This window comes from Coffea eugenioides, chromosome 10, assembly GCF_003713205.1.
Source record: "Coffea eugenioides isolate CCC68of chromosome 10, Ceug_1.0, whole genome shotgun sequence".
NCBI lineage: Eukaryota > Viridiplantae > Streptophyta > Magnoliopsida > Gentianales > Rubiaceae > Coffea > Coffea eugenioides.
The window spans coordinates 2,575,352-2,596,486 of NC_040044.1; the positions used below are offsets into that span (position 1 = coordinate 2,575,352).

A 21,135-nucleotide genomic window follows, 5' to 3' on the forward strand; every position below is an offset into this window, starting at 1 on the left:
TAAATAGCTGCTACAACATAATTGGTAAAAAGAGAATTACGCAAGTGTCTGAATTTTTATTATGTATAACTTGGCCTTAAGATAGACAATGACGACAGGGCGACGGCCAAAACATATTACTAGATTAGGATAAATAACAATCACATATTTGTCTTTTACACGATCGTCTCGTGTTCTGAGTAAATTTTCTGGCAACTGTGAAATTGAGAGATTGGAACTCATACATGATGGGGTTAATTATACTTTGCCCGTTGAACTTGAGCCCTTTACTGCTTTGCCCCTCTAAACTCCAAATATATACACTTTATTCCTTATACCAAAATATCATTGGCTAATTCTTAAACACACATAATAATTGTAACATAATAAATACCTATTTCTTTAATAGTTGCTAAATGCATATAAACATAATTACACAATGCATTTCGATCTTGTAGCCTTAAAATGAATTAGATAATTCACAAAAAAAGAAGTCTAACTAATTCAATGTATTTATCTTAATGCCGATAACAATAATACTTATTTGAAACGAAACAAAATTAATTAGTGCATTTGGAATGAAAATTACTTGCTTATATTTTTTATTGTTGCACTTTTGAATGTGTTTTATATGAGATAAAAACATTGTTCAAAATAAAAATGTATTGAAAATGTATTAGAGAATTTTCAATTTTTTAAAAATGTAGAATGCAAACAAAATACATAGCAAGGGTATGAATGTGATATAAAATTACCAAATAGCATCTTATTGATTCGTGAAAATCTTGTGACAGCTGTAAAGTAAATGAAAATTATCAAGACTAATCCGTTTATAATTTAAACGAAGAAAGATAAGCGATGGAAAACTTGTGCATATGTTTTAAGAATTTTTAAATTCTTTTTTCTCCACAATACAATTATTCAATTCTTTGGTATTATACCATCTTTTATTTTCTTAATTTTTTAAATCATATGACTTTGTGTTTTTCCTAATAAAATGTGTCATATTCCGATTAAAAAGTATAGGATTATTCTAAAACTATTATATAAGGGTATTAATGTCATTTTGTTAAAATTTTGGATGGAGAATTCATTATTAACGTTTGACTAGTAAATAAAGGGTGTTCATGGGGCAAACTGTAACTGACCTTACATGATATTGTGAAAACAAAAATTGAACCAGCATCTTAAGAATCAATAGCCTATTCAATTTGAAACAAACAAACCCATAATAAGGAAGGCCTTGATAGGGATCGAGATTGAAATAGTAAGCCTTTTTTTTTTTTTTTTGGAAAAAAATGAGTTAATGTGGTGTTAATATGAAGGATTTGTCTTGAGAATATCCATTAGACATTAATATTCACTAAGGTGTCGCTGACGAGAAGATTTATAAATGCAAAATGAAATTATAGTAATTGTTAGTGTACACATTTATATGATAAATTAAGGCTATGTTTGATAAATCAATTCAGCACTTAAACTTAATGGATTTAGATTTTTACATATTCAGATGCGTTTGATAATCAAAAATTGTACATCTGAATTAATTAAGTGGTACTGAATTTTTTAGGTAAAATTTACATCCAAATTAAAGTGATAAGTTATTCACTTATCATTGAATGTGATATACACTCAAATATATTAGATTTAATACTTAATAATTCAATAACTTAATATATTCAAATTTTAAATTTAAGAATTTAAACTTCAATTTTTGAATTTTAATTTTATTAAACGCATCCTAAATGTGATTTAAGTGTCTTTGACAAATCCCCACTACGAAATTAACAATTAACAAAGTGGTAAGCAAAGCTCCTTTTGGAAAACGGCACGCATCATGGTGACTGGTCTCATGTCAACCATGAGAGTTAGGCTTAGGAGTTGGGCATTTGCCACTCCTGATCCAAAACCCTATCTCTTCAGATGGATGATGCCTTTCTTTCTTTTCCATGAAACCTTTGGCCTGTCACTTCTTTATGTGTACCTCCAACTTTACAAAACCTCTTCTTTCTCTTGTACCTCAATTTTCCTAGAATCCTCGCCCCTCTCCATTGCAAGTTTGCAAGCCGGACCTGGAGCTGTGGAGCATACTACTGAAAAAAAAATATAAAAAATATACTAAGTACTTTATTTCGACCTACATTTTTCCAACATGAGATCTATGACTTTGGTAGATTCGTGGGTTCAGACCTGTTCAGTCTTCAATCAACCAAAAACCCATTATAGGTCCTTCAATGGTCTTATCTACAAACCCATGAATAACCCCCAATTCAAACCCAATTTCCTCAAGCAAACGAAGCCCGTCTCTTCCTTCACCATTTCAGCGATCATAACAAGGGAAGAAGAAACAATTGATGCCGAGAAAGACCAAGAATCCAAGGACTCTTCGACCCTTTTCAACTTCAAATCCTACATGGTTGAAAAGGCCAATATAGTCAATAAAGCATTGGACGACTCCGTTTCCGTCAAGAACCCACCGAAGATCCACGAAGCAATGCGCTATTCTTTATTAGCCGGCGGCAAGAGGGTTCGTCCCATGCTCTGCATCGCCGCCTGCGAGCTCGTCGGGGGCCATCAGTCTCAAGCCATGCCGGCCGCCTGCGCTGTGGAAATGATCCACACAATGTCCTTAATCCACGATGATTTGCCGTGCATGGACAACGACGACTTCCGGCGAGGAAAACCTACGAATCATAAAGTCTTCGGAGAGGACGTGGCAGTCCTCGCCGGCGATTCCCTGCTGGCCTTCGCCTTCGAGTACATCGTCACGGCGACCACAGGGGTAGCACCAGCCAGAGTCTTGGCCGCAGTTGGAGAATTAGCAAAATCAATCGGGACTGAAGGCTTAGTCGCGGGCCAAGTTGTCGATTTGGCCTCCACCGGACAGGCTGATGTTGGATTAGACCAGCTGGAATTCATTCATCTACACAAAACGGCGGCGCTATTGGAAGCCTCAGTAGTTTTGGGAGCAATTTTGGGTGGTGGGACTCCAGATGGAGTTGAAAAACTGCGGAGATTTGCAAGGTGCATTGGGCTGTTATTTCAGGTGGTGGATGATATTCTTGATGTGACAAAATCTTCCGAGGAATTGGGCAAAACAGCAGGGAAAGATCTTGTAACAGATAAGGTTACTTATCCGAAAATGATGGGGTTAGACAAGGCTAGGGAGTTTGCTGAGAAGTTGAACGAGGATGCCAAACAGCAGTTGTCTGAATTTGATCCGGATAAAGCAGCTCCTTTAATTGCATTGGCGGATTATATTGCTCATAGGGATAACTAGAGTTTTGGGATTCCAAGCTTTGTATCTGATCTATGTTTATAACAACATTACTTAGATTATAGCTAAGGGCAAATGGTATACTTGTCTGAAGATTTTCAGGATCCCAAACTGCAGTTTCGGATCATTGTTGTAACTTTTTCCTTTAGCGCTATTCCATGAAAAGTTAGACCATCTTGGCATTTGCATGTTTCTTTATTTCCCACAATGCAGCTGAAAACTGATGTATCTACCAGTATAAGTATGCAATGCTGCGTTTATCAGTGCAATTTGTATATCTTAGTAGAGTCTTTAGGCTTTGAATAACTGAAAAAATAGTTGCTCTTGCGCATGGCTAAGGAAGAACTGAAGCTTCACCCCCGGCCAATTTGATTGCTACAAACATCACAAATGCCTATTATAAATGGAAGCAGCAAGATCATGTGTATAAATCGCTATCCGTGATTGGGAGAAAACATAAGCAGGAAATTGCAAATTGTCAAGATTAGTCATCCTTCAGCAGTTGCTTGAGCATGGGGAGGTGGTGAAGAAGGACAATAAAAAAGTAAGAAAATGGGAACGCGCATTATTTGGAATGTCTGATTGAGCGGGCATTTGATCGAACACTTGAGTTGCATCAAGCAGGAGGACTACGTATTACGGACGCCTTCTCACCAGGTCCCTTTCTCACATGATACCTATCATATAAAACGGACGGGTCCCTTTCTCACCAGCGAAGCAAATGCCTTTATCTGCCTTGTGGGGCTTCGCGAGTTCGCTTAAGCTCAAGACCAATCACTTGTAATCTCCGAAGGGGCGGCAGATTCAGCGCGCAGAAAAAAAGATTAAATGAAGGGACGAAAAAGGAGAAACGCCGTTGCCGGGGATCGAACCCGGGTCACCCGCGTGACAGGCGGGAATACTCACCACTATACTACAACGACTTGTTGGATGCTCGTCTTCCCTCAAACTTTCTTAACAGTCTGAATAAAACATTTCGTGGCCCTTCCCTTCTCAGGCTTTATTGCTGTGTTTTGGTTCATTTATCCTGGTTCCAACTTTGGAACTGTTGTGAGTTCCCAGAATTTAGGGAACTTAAGCAACCAATATTTGAAACAAAATACAGATTTGAGCCCTTCGTGAATCCAATTTCGCTAAAAACCAGCCTAAATAAATGCACTGCTCCTTTAATGTTCTGCAATTATAGGTAAGTTGAGGATTGACAGTGTTTGAAATTATGAATAGGGTCCCCTAATAAGCCATCTCTGATATTTGCTTGTCTTTTTCTCTTCTTAAATGCCCAAATTTGTTCATCTGCTTTACCCCCAGGCTGTAGCTACAAGGAATAAAAAGGGGAAACTTCTAGCCACTAATTGGCAAAAAATTATTCACATATATACAGCTTAAAAGAAGAAGCTGTAGCACTAGGCGAGGGGGTAGTTACCAGTCAGTCGTTATGTAGTTTTGGTAGTAGGATATGTGAGAATATAATACAGTACCAAGTAGAAAGAAAATTTTAAGACGTAGTACATTCCCATCTTCTAACGCCCAGAAGCAGAACTATTCCCCAATTCCATAATTCTAAGAAGAAAACACTGCCGAAAATTACGACTTTCAGAATCTGATATGCAAGGCCTCCATCCGCACCTTGTGGAAAAACAGGTAAAGACAAGCCGCTATTAGGTTACGATCGATCCAGCTGAAGCCCCAAACTTTTTATCAATGCAAGCACAGACGAGATAAGCTACTCTCACAAGTTACCCACTTCAATCAAGAATTGCCATCATGTAGCCCTTTTTAGCCAATTCGCCAGGCAAATAATCATGCTCTGGGGCTGCAAATCTTATAGTTTTGCAGTTTCGGTCCTTTCTACAATTTCTACCACTAGCATCGGCCATCAGCTAGACAAAAAGCAGACAGTTGGAAGGAAACAATTAGTTTTAATAATTAAAGGTACATATTGCTTAAACATGAAGCACCCATCCGAGAACTTGTACAAACAGTTCCAAGTAAAAGCAACTTACAGTAAGCAAATGCCTTCTAGAAAAGGTCAACAAGTACTGGATTGCAAGAAACATCCTTGATCCGAGCGTACATCATCTCAAGCTTCATCTATCTCTCCTCCTTTTGAGAAAATATTTTGTATCTTGAAAGTGTAGGGGTTCATTGCCCCAACAGTTCCAACCAGCACCTAATTCTCGAGCAAATAGTTCAAGACGACGACAATCCTTAGAGCCTGGAACATACTCTAGCAGCAAGTCTAAAAGCATCCAAATTTTTTGGGGAACTTTCATCAGTTAGAGCAATGAGATGTGATAAGAGTATGAGACAAGACCTTAACATCTTTTCAAGGACATAGAGCTCTCATAAATAACAAAAGCTATGGAGGTTTAGCAGAAAAAGGAAATGATGGCTGGGATAGAGAGCAGAAAAAGGAAATGTTGTACTTCAACATAGAAACATGGATACCTCCTATTGGGGGTTTCCTTGAGTAATCACCAGGGACACTGATAAATACTTGATTATCTGGTATAGGAACATGTCCTGACAATTCAACTACATCTACATCCTGCAAGGAGTAGTGCAAGAAACTGACAGATGTTAACTTACCGTGTTCATGACTTTGACAACCATCTAGAAAAGGAGCAGCTCACCTTTTGAGAAGAATAACCGAGGACAAGGCATTCATATGGTCTGTGATGAAAGAGATCCAGCTGGCTAATCAATTGGCCATCTGCCTTTACCTGTATCGAGAAAAAGAATACAACAGCATAAAACAAAAGCAAAGGAATGCAGAATTTGTGGATATGAGAACGAATACCTTCAACCAGTAAAAGGTCGCTGCATATGTGACCCCCCACGAGGGAAACAATTCATTCTCTACAAACCTCCTAAGCTTTTCCCTATTTGTCACCCACAAGGCTACCAATGCTCCACTCGTATGAGTTAGTTGCTCGATAGGAAGGGATAAGAAGTAACGATTTGGCAAAGTATGGTACCTGCAAAGGAGTGTGGTAAACCTACAAATAAATCGAGCATAATAGTAGTGACTACCATACACTAAAATCAGAAATGCAACTTAAACTGTTATATGCAGAGTCTTGGAATGAGAAAGATGTAATACTACAGATTGCAGGATAAATTTCTTTTTCCCCTCTTTTGATCCGTGTTCAAGGGAAATATGAGGAATTCAAGTGAGTACTATGCACCTCTCCATGAACCGATTATCACCAGAAAAGAAGAAGGAAAAACAGATGCTATTAATCATTGGGTTGCTCGTTGTTCCAGTGAATGAACTTTAAACAAGATTTCTACACACCATTAAAAAAAAAGGTATCTAGATGGCCAAATGCAAGAAAAAAAGGCAGAATGCAGCAGAAACCATAGTCACATACTTCAGTTTCTGGTGAGCGCTGCTGTTCTCCCATGGTGGGTCAATCAATATGAGATTGAAGCCGCTTTCACATTCAACTGCAAGAAATCATTTCTAGATCCATAGTTTGTTGAATGTGATGCCAATGCTATATAAATCTGTCTCCTTATAAAGCTCCAACCCAACATCACATGAATATAAAGGAGAGTGAGACAGGGAAAATTAAGAACCAACTAGGCTTAGCACTGTACAGACCCCCAACACTCTAGATCTTCTCCAAAAAGTTTGATAAATTTTCATTTATACAACATTTAATAGCAGACCACACCGCAATTTTAGATCGTATGGGCAAATCCAGAAAGTTAAGCGCTTAGTTTACAGAAACCAAAACAAAAGAACTGTACTTTACATATATTATGGAAAATAATCAACTTTGTAAAAGTTGAGTGTCCATCCATGCACTCATTTTTCTAGCATAAAGATATACTAATAGACATACATTAACATTGTCAGAGATCACATTTCCATATTCAAATGTAAATGTTTTACATGGAATTTACCTGGAACCAAATTATGAATCTCCTTTAAATCAGACTTCCAAGTGACATGAAGAACAAATCATAAAGAGTATGTCAGAAATTGATCAATTTTGTAGCTATATAACAGAAACAGTATCTCTTGGAGTATCTAGAACTAACAATATTGAACACAAGAACAAAAAGGCCATAAAATCATGTGAAGAGTAGGCTTCACAATCTTCCTCATGTCACACCAATAGGAACTCAAATTATCCCACGACATACCATATAAAAACAACTTTTCCGAGGAATTATATAATTGCGGTTCAATAATTCAGCCTCTACATCATTGTCTCCGTTGTTGACGACAAAATTGTTAAATACAGGTACAGAAATTTGGTCCCCTGAAAAAGGCCAGAAGAGAGAAAAACAGTCTTTCTCATACTCCATAAGGAGCCACAGAAAAAACAGATTCGCATATACGACCAGATTCTGAATCCCCCTACTTTTAGACACAAAAATATAACTCCAACTCTAAAATTAATATTAGAATCATGCGAAACTTTTCACTGATGCAAGAAAATATAGAATATATTAAACGTTAACCTCAAAGGAGCAGAATTTGTCATGTAAAAAATAACAAGAAGCAAAATAGCCCGACAAAGTGTCTTCATTTAAGCGAAACAAACCTCCATCTTGGGTAAAATTCTGATCTTGATCGAAATTAAGACTAATTTCGTAAAGAGGTGATTGCCAAACCCTTCCTAGCTCTACAAAGTTAAGCTCACTGGCCTCCCTCTTCAGCGCACTTCCTCTACATTCTTCATCAGTAAAATGTCCATCACTCCTCAAACCTTTCAAAGCAGCCAACAGCTCAGTGGTTCCAAGCAAAGTTTCATGTGCTTTCAATAGCAACGGTCTCACTTCCTTCAACCAACAAACACCAAGGCAAGTCCAAAATTATTACGGGTCGGGTCGGTGTAAATATACGGGTCCGTGAAATTGTCCAGGAGGCCTCACAAAGCCCACTTGGAAGATGGGTCAATGCAAATAAAAAGGGTCGGGTCAAGTTCACCAAGTCGGGTCGTACCTGGTGGCGGCGTTGGGCAATTAGTTCTGTTTCGTTTAGCGGGCGAGGTTTTTTCTCTTTTTTGCGCTTCCGTTTTCGGGAATCCGGCGGAGCTTCGGGCGTTTCTTCTTTTGAGTTGCCGTTGTGGTCGTCGTCGTCGAAGAAGCGGGAGTAGTAAGCAGTAGGAGAAACTCTGAACCGTGTGTAGAACCGGTTAAGGACTCGAACCGGGTCGATGAAAATGGCAGTTGAGTTTTCAAACCGGTAAATTCCCGACTTGAGAAACCGTGAGAACCTCTCGTGGGTTGTCGGACTGTTCATTGCTGGGAAAATAATTGTCGCTGCTCCGAAAATACAAGCTGGGCAGTGGACAGAGGTTCTGTAATTACTCGTTCTACCTCCAATTTTTCTGCTTTAGTAATAGCAACAGCTATTAGGTGTTTTTGGGATATTTTCAAAAAATTTTACTATTATAGAAGCCTCTCTAAGTTCGGTATTTTTATGGTGTACTTTAAGGTGCTTTTAAAGTTAAAATTTTATTAAAATATTTTATAAAAAATTTCCTACCATGATACCATCAACCACCTCCTTTTTACTCTTTATCCGCCCCGCTCCTTCTTTCCTCCTCTCTCCTCCCTTTCCCTCCTCTTTCCCCTCCTTTCTTCATCCGCCTCCTTCTCTTTCTCCACTCCCTTATTTCCTCCTTTCTTCTTCCTTCTTTTCTTTTCCCTGCAACTTCCCTCTCCCTATTTCTGGATCCCATAGCCAGATTTGGTCGCAATCAGGTCGAGAAAGGAAGAAGGGAGATTGCAGGAAAGGGGGAAGAGAAAGGAAAAGGAGGAAAGAAGAGGAAGGAGAAAGAAGGAAGGTGGGAGGAGAGGGAGGGGTAACAACAGTGGAGGAGAGAGAGAAGGATGGGGATGGCAGTGGTGGGTGGCGGTTGGTGGTAGTAGGTAATGAGTGGAAAAAGCAAGAAATGTTAGGCCTTGCTTCGATTGCTGTTTCCGTAGAAAAATTTCGTTATTTTTCGTGGACACATTTCTCTATTACCTTTTTTTCTCACATATATCAAATCGCTACAGTAATTTTTTCATGAAAAATGACGAAAAATACAATCCAAACGGACCTTAGTTTTTTTTTGTTTTAGGTGCAGTTGAGATTATATGTGTATATTTGAAGTGTTTTTTGAGTGGATAAATAAAATTTGCAGAGAACTCCACAATCCAATTAGAGCCAACTAAATTAACTTGATATGTCCAACTTCATCTACTAATGAATGAATTTTGCAGGGGCTAAACAAGTAACTCAACTAGACCCATTCAATTAGTAATTGATGAACCAACTCACATTTACTCATTTTTGCTCATTAAAAATTGCACATTCAAATTCAACTTTCAGTAAGTGGCAAGGGGATAAATTTCAATTTCGTATTAACCCAATACTACTAATAAAACGTAGGTAACTCTTGTCAAATAATATTTGAAAAAAAAGAAGACAAAATAAAGTAAATAAAATTTCAAACAGATCATAATTGAGTAATTGGATATACTTGTACCTATTTATAACGCGTCTATTTTAACTCATCTAATTATGATATCTCCGAATCACCTATTTTAACATTTTTACATGTATATTACGAGTAAAACTTGTCTTTGATAGGAGTATTTGTCTTCATCCTTTCACACTTTTAGTCGTTCACTCCTCGCTCCATTTTATTTATTTATTTATTTATTTATTTATTTTTGCTATTTCTTCGGCTAATTATTTATCTAACGAAGGTTGGCGTTATAGTTACGGCGATGTTTTGTGCATTATGCGAATTGCAGTAGCTTTGAATGGGTCATTGGTTGTGACGTAAAATTGGTGTCCGAAAGTTGAAAAGTGAAGATTTAGGAAAAGGAGAAGAAAACAAACAATAATGTGGTAAAAACTGAGTGACAATTCGTTTTAGTCTTTGAACAGCTGACCACCTTGAACAGTCTTTATTTTTATTTTTAATTTTTTTTGGGGTAGATTACACTTAACCGCTTCCCCAAGGAAAAAAAAAATCCATATCCTTTGTCAGCATTCCTGTTTGGATAAGCAATAATTATGGTCTACGGGAGACTGAAAAAATCAAAAAAGTGGTCGAAGCCAAAAGCTTTTGTGCCATGCAAGACTGCGTACAGAAAAAGCAGAAATGGGAAACAAAATAGATAGAGCAGCACTGATCAAGTCAAACTTTTGAAGGTACCGACCGGTAGTGCCACTTGATGTTTGGAAATGAAGGCAGTAGTTACTTTTAGTTTGCTTAGTGAGTGGTGATTAGCAGCCCACCACACAATGGACATGCAAAATCCCCTTTAGTACACTTACTATTTGGCACTCTATGACCTAGCATTTTCCAATGTGACCTCGAAAAGAAGCTTGTCAAATTATTGATGTGCGGATCTTCTTCCGTGCTACATTTACTGGCGGCTAGTTGCCTGCAGAACATGTTTATGTTTAAGTGGGCTCGCAGTTGAAGAAAAATGTGTTGTTGTTCTTACTTCTTGTCAGAAACAATTTATTAGCCAATTCAAGAAAATTGCGGACAAAATGAAAGAAATGGCTTTTTCGTATGCTTATCAATTGACTTTCACACCAATATCCGTGTGGTGATTAACTACCCTTTTATTTTTGCTTCTTCTGTAACTGTGGATTCACTATACTGGATTAGCACTTTCCACTTCCTTCCCCTAATAAATATGCGGAGGGAAGGGGGGAAGCTTGGTAGGAGGAGGTTGGGTTGGGTTGTGTGCTTGCATTTTCCAAGTTTAAGCTCCAAAGAAGTCAGAATTTATGGGTATTCTTGAATTTGTTTGATATTTAATTGGCTCGCTCGCATCAGCAAAGGGAAAGCCTGATTAAGTCATCAAGCTTTGGCCTTTCCGCAAACTCCAAAAAGTTCTATGATTCTATCCCTCCCGGGACACAACTTTCTTCCAATACGCGGTGGTGAACCGTACGATATGGGGTCCAGGCCCTATGGTTGCATAACTTAACAAATAGCAGACGGCAACGTGTCCGCACCCAAACGTGTCCGCACCCAAACGCGTCCGCTAGTTAGTGCTTGTAATGTAATATTTGTCTTAGTACATCATCACTGCTGCAAGGATTCTACTAGGAATGTGTAAATGGCAAAGTAGTAGACACTGGAAAGAGGAGTGATGCCATCCAAAAGCCTTTTAACTGTGTAGTAAGGGCAAATTAGTGACCATGGTTAGATTAACACAGCCAGCCACCCAATTCCACTCTTTGACAGAGCCTATATAATACCCCTCCAAGTGATGAGCCTGCTCCATTTTGAGTAGTGACTAAGTAAATGAAGTGAAGCATTTTGTTGCTCAGCAAGAGGGTCTCTCTCTAAGGATAATAAGTAAAAAGGTTCTATCTCTATTTCCTTTTCTTATTATGTCGTTTGCTTTTGCTTTGATTCTTTCATCTCTTTTGTTTTGTAGTATAAGACAATTCTAATTTGCAATCATGGGATATTTTTCTGCCAAAGACTCTGTTTTGGTTTGATATACATATATATAGGCGTTTTAATGATCAACTGGATTTGAAAAAAATCTTGTAATGTATCCGTATATTCATTGGACCAGAGTTTGTGCTGGCTGCCATTTTCGGAATACTGATGCATATTCTGTTAACATGCAGAATCTGTCTGTTTCTGTACTTTTATCAGCTGCAACTGGTAAAGGCATTTCTTGATTGTGCCCTTATGCCGGCTTTTTATCCTCTTCTATATCAATTTCATTTCTTGCACCTCTAGGTGCATGCTTTAAATTCTTCATATTCTGAATCCCCTTCTCTATACCAACGGCAATCTTCGGAGTAATTGTTTCCGTTTAGATCTTCATATTGATCAACTTTTTACTGTTATTCTTTGTAAGTCAAGTCAATGGACCATGCAATCGAAGCATAGCTGCCATGAGAATCAATCAAAACTCAAAAGTTCAAATATTTGATATATCTTGTAGGTCTTGCTTTCTCTTTAGTATGGGTTGCACGTTCTGGAACACAAGCTCTGGTCCATCCATTCAGTGGATCATGAAGCCCCTCAGTTTCTAATTTCAACTTACCAATCTAGGATGATGTACTATTGAAATATATGCTTGGCCATGTTGACTGAATTGGAATTTTGTTCCAAAGACAATAAGGTGATTGATTTGAAAACTGAGAAATAGCTTTCCTTCACATCAATCAAGCTGAATTGGATTGAAGGACTGAACTGATTTTGTTTAGTAGGAATAATATGCATCTCCAAGATTGAACTGAATAAGATGTTGATCTGTATCAATTGTTTTCAGGTCCAATTCTCTTGGAGAATTTTGGTCTACATACATCCAGGGAATAATTTAGGATCATTTTCCTCTTGATTTTGTTAACATTTTATTATCATTCATCTGACACAGGCGTTGGTCAGGTCACCGTAGTCTTCACTTTTCACTCTTGTTGCGATGTGTCCTCCAGCACCTGACCCTCCTGCTGATATGGTTCATGGGGCTGACGATGAAGTCATTATGCATCTGGATAGAATCAGACAGGGAAAGCCTCTTCCAAACAATGTGATTGATGATACAAATCCTTTCCAGTTCAATCCGTCAAATTTACCAACTGGTCGGTTTGGTGCTTAATCTTTGAAATTGTTTTTGGCATGACATCAACTACCATATAATGTCACTCCCTTCGGAATATCTAGTCATATTTGAGAAACTATTACCTAAACGAGAAAACTTTTAGTTGTGGAATGAGTAGGCTGTCTTCCGGCTCAAATGGCCTGGACTTGAGTAGATTTTTTATGACCTTTCGCTAGAGTGAGATGAAAAGTTAAAATGACCACTCTAAAAATCACATCATCCATGTCCACTAAGCATTTCCTTCTGAATAAAAGAGCCTTTAAATTTTTGTGTAGCATGACTTTTGAAGGTCATCTGGATGAGAGTTCTTCAGCTTGTGGAAAATTGATTGTAAACTGATTTGACCTTCTATACATGCATTCACACTTGCTGAGAATATTAGTGTGGATGAACCACAGAAGCCCTTTTTGTTAGGTCATTTATTTCGCGTTCAGCAGCCAGGTCTTAATCTAATCATCTATAAAATTGACCAGATTTAGAAAAGACTTAAATACACTGACTGGAATACCACTCTAAAAAGTTTTGAAGATTGAGCATGCTTGCTTATTTAGGAAAGGATATGTATTCTTTGAGCAGGTGGAATTTGGTACCTAGTGGGCTCAACTGAGAAGATGGAGAATAAATTTGGCTTCTGGAGAGAAAAGGGAACCGCCCTTGATATACGGACAGGCTCTGCTATAAGTGGTCGGAGAACTACCCTGGAGTTTATTGAATTCCAAAATGCTCGAGAACAAAAATCTAATTGGATAATGCATGAATACAAGATAACAGAAACCAGCAAAGGAAAGGTATCCTGTCGAATCAGTATTCAGTGGATATACTTCTTATCGTGTCCTTTCTTTCTATCCACCGACCTGCGAGACAATTGCTAGTTTGGTTGGATATGTGCAGGAATCAAGAGTAATGTGCAGAGTTTTGCAGTCAGGTGGACGAAGCTCAAATATAGATCTTCGCCCCAATTCGAGACAAGCTGTATCGTTTGAACAAGGTTCACGAAGCCCATCCCTGGTTGGTCCTCCTGTATCATTATCTCCGTTGATCAGAATTAGCTCTTCTTTGTTTCTTCTCTTTCTTTGCGATTATTTTATGAAATCTTATTGCATTCATTCAATTCATACAGTAACATTACCCAACTCCATCAGCAGATTGTAGATAATTATGATTTGCTCATTTTACAGTTTGTTTCTTGAGTTCCTATGTGTCTGATATCTGGTTTTATTTCCAGTTACATATTAGGACCAGCTTGGTCTCATTTAAGACCATATAAAAGAATGGAATTTCTGTGGCTGAACTCTCTTTTACCTGGTACTATTACTACTGTCATACTATGATAGTAGGGCAAATACATGATTCAACTATGTCTCCTGTATTCTAGGACTATAATTTTTCTGTTACTTTTACTTTTGGCTAATATACAACATTTGTAACAAAAAAACCTGTGTCTTAAAAATTTTGTGAGTCCTACTTGTCTTTCACAGAAGCATAGTGGAGTTGATGGAAATAAGCTTCTATCTGAGGCTGACAGGCTTTTGGAACCACGAACAAGAGAGCCTCCTTATATGTTTGACGGTGACTATTTGGAATTGGATGATCTTGCTGACCCACAATCAAGTTCAACCAGCGCAGATAATTCAAGCTGCTCAAGCTTTACTTTAGATGAATATTTTGATTCACATGCCCTGTTGCAGGAGTTGGAGGATAAGAATAATCAAGGGCTACGAGAAACAGGTACAAGTTCAAAATTCAGTGTCACTGCATCTGTTCCACCAAGTGAAGTGGTTATGCTGCCAGCCACTTTAGGTATGTTTATGTCATTCTCCAACGAACATTTTATATCCTCAGATGAATACTCTTTCTTGAATTCTTGCAAGTTCTAACAACATGAGTAGAGTACATGAGTAATTAGTAAGGCCAAGCGTAGTTGTATTTTTGGTCTGGTAATCACCTTGTGTGTCATCATATGGAGACCAGATTACAAGCAAAAATAGAAATGTAAAATGACGCGTGAGAGTTTACCTAAAGTAAGTATAACTTCTTGAAAGTTACTTAGTTTCCAAGGGAAACATCTTAAATTTGGCTCTTAGGTTATGATGGTGAAATATTAAATTGGGCTATAATTCGATTAGGTTCTACAGAAGCAGATATTCTGAAAAAGAATTCAAAAGACATAATACACACTCATTGATCAAATGACTTGTTTATTCTTGGAGCTCTTCATCATGGCGTTTTGACTGGTTTAGGAGTTCATTAGACACTGCTGATTTAGATCAGAAGTGGAATTCGAGGCCATTCAAATAGTTATCTGTAGCATTATCTGGCGTCAAAATCTGCCAAATGTGTCTTTTTTGAGTTGAAACCAACAAGACAGGTCACTTGGTTGTGCTTATATTTAGGAACATGCATCTGGTGAACATCTTAATGGTGTCGCTTCCTGATTCTTATTTTTGATCATTGGTTAACCCTAGGTTCTCTAGTTTGTACTAGTGGAAGACAACCATCTGTTGGATGCACAGCACCCTCATCAGTCCTCAAGACACAGAATGTTGGAGAAAGAATTCCAGATCACACTGCTAAAAAGCCAAGGACCGAGAAAAAGGAAGAAGATTCAGCAGGGTCCCTATGCCCGGCACCCCCTTTGGGAAATGCTGGCAAATCCACATCAAAAGGAAAAGAGAAGGCTGCTAGTGTCAATACCAAAAGGCTGAAAAAGTACATGTGTTTCATGCCATTCTAGGCTGTAATTGCATACTCTGCGTATAACCTCTGTGTCATTAGGTGACTGCAATCAGTGACTAGCAAAAATACCAACCCATCTAGGCTCTTGACTACGTTCTGTTATGTAATCTGCATTCTTGATCTGGTGAATGGAAGGAAAAGCTGCTCAGTTGTCGATAGGATTCAAGTACCATATAGGAAATTTTACAGAAAAGAAAAGAAAAGAAAGCATGGAACAAGAAGCTAGTATTATAAGTGTAGATCAGCTAGGCTGCTGGCGACGTGGTACATCTTTTTTGAGCTAAGACGAAGAGGAAGTAATCAGCTTTAGAAAGTGTAGGAGCTGTTAGCCAGGCATCTTGGCTTTTTTATTTTTACTGTACAATTGTAATGTGACGATAGACTTCTTTAGCCAAACGTGTGTTGTAGAGTTTTCCGCGTCTATTTTAGAGGAAACTTCCGATCTTGTCTGTGGCCACATTATATACATACATAGTTATTATGATGACATATGGGCATATCCAGATGACTGGTCTCTCCTGCCGTCCTTTCGTTCTTCTGTCCTTTTATCCTTTTTCTTTAAAAAAAAATTTCTAGAACGGAAAATGGTCCATTTTTAGCATTGAGATCACAAATTAATGGGTTCTTAATAAATGTGCTTAGACTGAATATATATAGTTGTGTCTCCTTAGCATAAAATGGCTGTGATAAACAGTTTCAAAGTAAGGAAGATTTTAGGAAATCTTGATATTATTGTATAACTTATTTATTTATTTATTTTTCTTTGGGTACCAGGGAAATCTTTTGATACCCGTGAAAGACATGGTCCTGTGATTCCGTTTGGTTGTCTACTAGTCAAGTGTTTTTTTAGTCTTTCATATTATTTGGCATGTATCCGATTTACAGCTTCCTTAAGGAAAGTTCCCGGTAAACGATATGCATGGGTGAATGGAAAACTAATAATTAATATGTCTGGTGGATCTTCCATCAGAAATTGACTTGTGTCTTTGTACTCGTGACTTTTTTCTTTTACTTTTTCTTCTTATTATTATTCCTGCCGTTCCACTTTGATAGTCCTGTTTTCCTTTTTCGTCTGTATCAAATTGTAGTCCACTTTCCAATTGAAAAATGTAGTTATATTTTAATTTTTCTAAAATGCCCTTATTCAATGTAAGTTGTTGTTGCTATAAACTTACCTCATTTAATAAGAGTTGATTCTTTTTTTACCATCAATTCAAGTTCCCATAAAGTTCTAATCTATTTAATGTGAGGATATTTTAGAAAAATAGCAATCTAAATTTACCTTTCCAACAAAGTTAATTACTTTTTCTTAAACTGTGTGAAAAAAGAAACATGACTATTAAAGTGGGACGGAAGGAGTATTATTTTAGGAGGGGAAGGGCGTGGCTTAAAAGGCACCAAAAGGGAAGGGGAGGGGAGAGGGGAGGATAAAATAGAGCCTGCTGACTGAATTTTGGTGATTCTACATTCTAGTTAAATTGGTAGCTCTTCAAAGATTATTTGTTGGAAGGAGAAAATGGAGCCCAATCACCGGACTAGCAAAAGTTGTTTCATAGCGGTCCGCTGCACAATCAAATTAATGGCATTACAAACTTCCTTTACTATTTCTTTTTCTGGTGAAGGTTTTTCAATTTCAATTTTCTTGCCCTCACTACGTTCCATTTTTACTTTAATTTGCTCATTTTTAATTTCTTATCAATTGCCATATTTCCCGAGTCCATCAGCAAATTTCTAAATAATTTCAGTTCGGGAAATGATATTTATACATTTAGATATTGGGAAATAATTGCACTAATCATTTTTCACATATTACTAATGTGAAATTTTTGTTCCTCAAAATCAAAACAAATAATTTTTGTTCGTAATAAATAAAAAAGACTCGCTTTTGATCCTTGGTCAACTATCCTAAAATAATTTTCGTTGGGAATTTTGGTCCCTTGTTTGTGGATTATTGGGTTCAAATTTCTCATAGATCTTGATCTTTAGGATCCTAAAAATCATTGGATGTAATTTCATTGCAACTTTATTTGAGTTCTACGGAGAAAATAGCATAGGAAATTTGAAGTTTTGGATTTCTCATTTTATCCTTTGATTTGTGTTTACATGATTATTTTATTTCATTTGAAATCTGAGACGCATTTGAAATAATTTCAGAACTTGATCGATGTCAAAATCAAGTTGTAAAATTTATTGAAATAATTTAGCGATAAGTTAGGGTGAAAAAATTGCAAAATTCGAAATATGCTAGGATCCGACAGAATCAGATAAAATTCGACGGAAATATTAACCAGGGATAAAAAAAAACGAGAGTTTTCTATTTGTTAAGAACTAAAATCAAATCTTTTGATTTAGTCATCAATAATATATAAAAAGACGACTGGTGTAATTTTTGCTTGGATATTTCTACCCATAGAAATTGCCTGTGTCCAAGGACAAATTTCTTTTATTCGAAGATCAGGTTTTAGTTCCAAGTTCCAAGTTAGTTCCAGGTGAACATTTGAAAGACCAGATCAGGCCCCATATAAGACCATGGACCTTCACAAAGTCTGACGTTCAATTACCGAACTCAGCCCGCGCTGGGTTGTTCGGACGGTGGAAGCGGGGTTTTTACTCCAAGTCCATCTAGGTTCGATTTCAGTCCGTAATCCAGTTGTTTACGTCCTAGGCATTGGTCGGGCCCGCTCTATCTGGGCGCTATGGGATTAGTCGGGTGGTTCCGGATATCCACAGTGTCGAAAAAAAAAAAAATTTCCCGAACTCACTGGCCTTCGTACTTGGTGCCTATTGCTGGGGTCATGCTTTCATATTGGGCTGACATTTGTGATTCTACTTAGGGATGGCAACGGGGCGGGGTTGGGGCGGGGGACCCCTCCCCCACCCCTCGTCCCATTGCTTATTAATTCCCCCCGACCCCTGCCTCCCACTCTCCCCGCCCCGCTTCCCCCGCGGAGGTACCCGCGGGATTAACAAAATTATCCTCGCGGGGTTAATAAAATTTTATTATAGTTAAATTTTAATAAATAATCAAGTACTAAAATATCAACACATCATCAAGTTATTATTCATTGTAATTGTACAATTGAAACTCATAAAAACAATCAAACAAAAGTTATTTGAATACAATCCAATATGATGAAATAAATACAACTAAAATAGTCAAATTTTCACTTTTGGTACAAATACAATCACTAATTCATTATTGTGTTTGTGTTTTTTTTTGAAAAAAAAGTGTTATTCTATTAAGTGTAATTAGAAATTTAGTATAAATGTATTAGTAAATTTAGTATAACTAATTAATAAATTCAATTAGTAGACATATCTAATTATTCATATAATTGATAATATCAATTATATTACATACACTAATATACATTATATAATACATCTAACTAATAATATCATTATCATAAGTTTATAACTAATTAAATTACACATTATATATATATTTATATATATATACTTTTTTTTTGCGGGGGATGGAGCGGGGGTATACTCCCCGCCCCCCGCCCCGTTTCTAAATGGGGGGAAAAAATTCCCCCCCCGCCCCCGCCCCAACCCCCACCCCGAGAGTCCCCCGCGGGGCGGTTGCTCGCGGACACCCGCCCCCATTGCCATCCCTAATTTTACTGTGCCCACTTTATTATGACTTCAGATTCTCTCGATGCCACTTATTTTCCCTATTTTTTTTCTTCCTTTTTTTAATAAAAAAAATACAAAACTACAACCGAAAAACACTACAATGCGTAAATATAAATGGACGAAAACAAACTAATCATTATCTGCCCAACATTACAAAGCAACATACTCAAGTAGTGGAATTACAAAAAGAAAAAAGGTAGTGGAAACAATAACCCGCATATAATGGAGAAATTTCAAGAGGCTACCTATGGATGTAATAACTTCTAAACAATTACTATATATGTTTAAGATTCACATATGGAGGACATACGCAAGTAAGTGGCTGCATTTGGAGGAATAAGGAACCGGCTAAAGATTGCTGCGACCTTCTAATGCTAGCAATTTGGAGGCCAAAAAAAAAAAAAAAAAAAAATGACCCAACACTTTTAGCCCAAGTTGTCCATGTACGAGTCAAAAGGTGACGAAGAAACGAGGATACTATAGCTGAACATGACTGTGAAGACAATTCTAAATGTGGGTTTGGTGGGTTAACCAATTATATTTATTAAATAGGGATATTATTAGATAACCTATTTATATCCGTACTCAGATATTCATGAATGGATATGGGTAAATTTACCTAAATGGATTTGTTTGACACGCGTGTGTGTGTATATATATAAATATATATATATTTATTAAATAGGGGTATTATTAGGTAACCAATTTATACTCATATTCAGATATTCATGAATTGATATGGATAAATTTACTAAATGGATTTATTTGACATGCATATATAGATATATATATATATGTGTGTGTGTGTACGACTAATGCCATTGTTGCAACGAAATGTTGACCTCTACTTTGGCAGCTTAACTACAGTCCTCCGTTTGTCCCTCCATCTAAGCGTTAATTTTAATATTTTGAGTGATTCATGGTTGCAGGTAATAATAATAATATCAAATGAGCGGAATTTGGTGCTTAGCTTGTTGCAATGGTCATGACAGTCCAATGCAAATATGACTTGCAAAATGTGACTGAAGCTGAATGGTCATTCTTACATCTAGTCACGTTCTAGATTTTGGTTATATTTTGCAAGTACTGTAGCTTTCGATTCCAAGTTTTGAATTGTCATCTTCAAATTTCACTTCCATCATTCTCTTCTAAGAGTACACTCGTTTACTCCAATTTGACACACACAAAAAGTTGTATTGAAGTACAGTACTGAGAAAAAAAGGGAAAGAGGACACCATTCCAACTAGAGCTCAATTCAATTAAAAAGTAAAAAATTAGTTTGAGCTTTTGCAAAAAAAAAAAAAAATGGTAATGGTAAATCAAATTCGAATACCATTTTCGCAATTTTGACAGGCTAAATGAAAAAAAAGAAAAAAAAAAGGCTTAAACATCATCATCATTCAGTTAAAGCCCAGGGGTTGATTGATTTGATGATGTTGTGGTAAAGTTAATGATGTTGATTAGCAATTAGCAAAGGCACTAATGCCTGAGGAATCCAATATTTTCTCGAGGTATCCGAGACTTTGTCCTCATCCCAATTGCAGGCGTTACCAAAAAAAAAAAAAAAAAAAAGCAATCGCCTTTCAAAACCTTTGTGATGATTACACATGTTATACGGAACATGGCCCATGACTTCATCGGACCAATCAAATGGCGCCGAATCATTTGGGCGGCCAGATTATCCGGGACAGTTGCTGATGGACGGCCGGATTAACGCTCGATTATGGCGGGAAAACTCCTACTACTATGTCTGTCGTACTACTGGAGCATGGATGGAGGGAAGAAAGTGACAAAGAAGAAGTGGTCAGATATTTTTCAACGGATGAATTATTGTTGTTTAGTAGTAATAAAGTAGAGTCATTAGTACGGTAGCAGTAGTAGAGACTAGAGAGTAACGAGCAATG

The 21,135-nt window shown here is 37.3% G+C and overlaps 3 protein-coding genes and 1 non-coding gene across 6 annotated transcripts; 2 read left to right on the top strand and 2 right to left on the bottom strand.

The window, feature by feature from the left end:
• Nucleotides 1–1,884: 1,884 nt before the first annotated feature.
• On the top strand, nt 1,885–3,525 carry LOC113748909 (geranylgeranyl pyrophosphate synthase, chloroplastic-like). The gene has a single exon (XM_027292501.1). It carries the CDS (start codon nt 2,132–2,134, stop codon nt 3,257–3,259), a length of 1,128 nt encoding a protein of 375 aa, XP_027148302.1. The 5' UTR covers nt 1,885–2,131; the 3' UTR covers nt 3,260–3,525.
• Nucleotides 3,526–4,107: 582 nt separating this feature from the next.
• TRNAD-GUC lies at nt 4,108–4,179 on the bottom strand. The gene has a single exon. It is a non-coding gene; the product is annotated as a tRNA-Asp (tRNA).
• A 429-nt stretch (nt 4,180–4,608) lies between these two features.
• Nucleotides 4,609–8,861, bottom strand: LOC113750089 (methyltransferase-like protein 2). Of its 3 annotated transcripts, XM_027294022.1 has the most exons (11): nt 8,763–8,861; nt 8,217–8,604; nt 7,816–8,053; nt 7,412–7,530; nt 7,169–7,202; nt 6,631–6,706; nt 6,057–6,234; nt 5,890–5,979; nt 5,705–5,804; nt 5,260–5,495; nt 4,609–5,136 (listed from the first exon to the last, which is right to left on the bottom strand). In XM_027294022.1, the coding sequence occupies exons 2-10, from the start codon at nt 8,514–8,516 to the stop codon at nt 5,344–5,346; spliced, it is 1,287 nt and encodes a 428-aa protein (XP_027149823.1). In that variant the 5' UTR covers nt 8,517–8,604; nt 8,763–8,861; the 3' UTR covers nt 4,609–5,136; nt 5,260–5,343. The 3 variants fall into 3 exon arrangements, with proteins under 3 accessions (XP_027149823.1, XP_027149824.1, XP_027149822.1); XM_027294023.1 differs by lacking the exon at nt 8,763–8,861 and having other exon boundaries at nt 5,260–5,426; nt 8,217–8,732; XM_027294021.1 differs by lacking the exon at nt 8,763–8,861 and having other exon boundaries at nt 8,217–8,732.
• Nucleotides 8,862–11,338: 2,477 nt separating this feature from the next.
• LOC113749114 (NAC transcription factor 29-like) lies at nt 11,339–16,081 on the top strand. Its single transcript, XM_027292774.1, has 6 exons — nt 11,339–11,600; nt 12,632–12,836; nt 13,433–13,644; nt 13,748–13,864; nt 14,335–14,656; nt 15,322–16,081. Exons 2-6 carry the CDS (start codon nt 12,677–12,679, stop codon nt 15,588–15,590), a joined length of 1,080 nt encoding a protein of 359 aa, XP_027148575.1. The 5' UTR covers nt 11,339–11,600; nt 12,632–12,676; the 3' UTR covers nt 15,591–16,081.
• The last annotated feature ends 5,054 nt before the right edge of the window (nt 16,082–21,135 follow it).

Coding starts and splice junctions, on each gene's coding strand:
- LOC113748909 (XM_027292501.1), top strand. CDS start 2,132: ATGAGATCTATGACTTTGGTAGATTCGTGGGTTCAGACCTGTTCAGTC.
- LOC113750089 (XM_027294022.1), bottom strand. CDS start 8,516: ATGAACAGTCCGACAACCCACGAGAGGTTCTCACGGTTTCTCAAGTCG. Junction 8,054..8,216: donor TTGCCCAACGCCGCCACCAG/GTACGACCCGAC, acceptor TGTTGGTTGAAG/GAAGTGAGACCGTTGCTATT. Junction 7,203..7,411: donor GGAAAAGTTGTTTTTATATG/GTATGTCGTGGG, acceptor GTCACTTGGAAG/TCTGATTTAAAGGAGATTCA.
- LOC113749114 (XM_027292774.1), top strand. CDS start 12,677: ATGTGTCCTCCAGCACCTGACCCTCCTGCTGATATGGTTCATGGGGCT. Junction 12,837..13,432: donor TCCGTCAAATTTACCAACTG/GTCGGTTTGGTG, acceptor TTCTTTGAGCAG/GTGGAATTTGGTACCTAGTG. Junction 13,865..14,334: donor GTTCACGAAGCCCATCCCTG/GTTGGTCCTCCT, acceptor TGTCTTTCACAG/AAGCATAGTGGAGTTGATGG.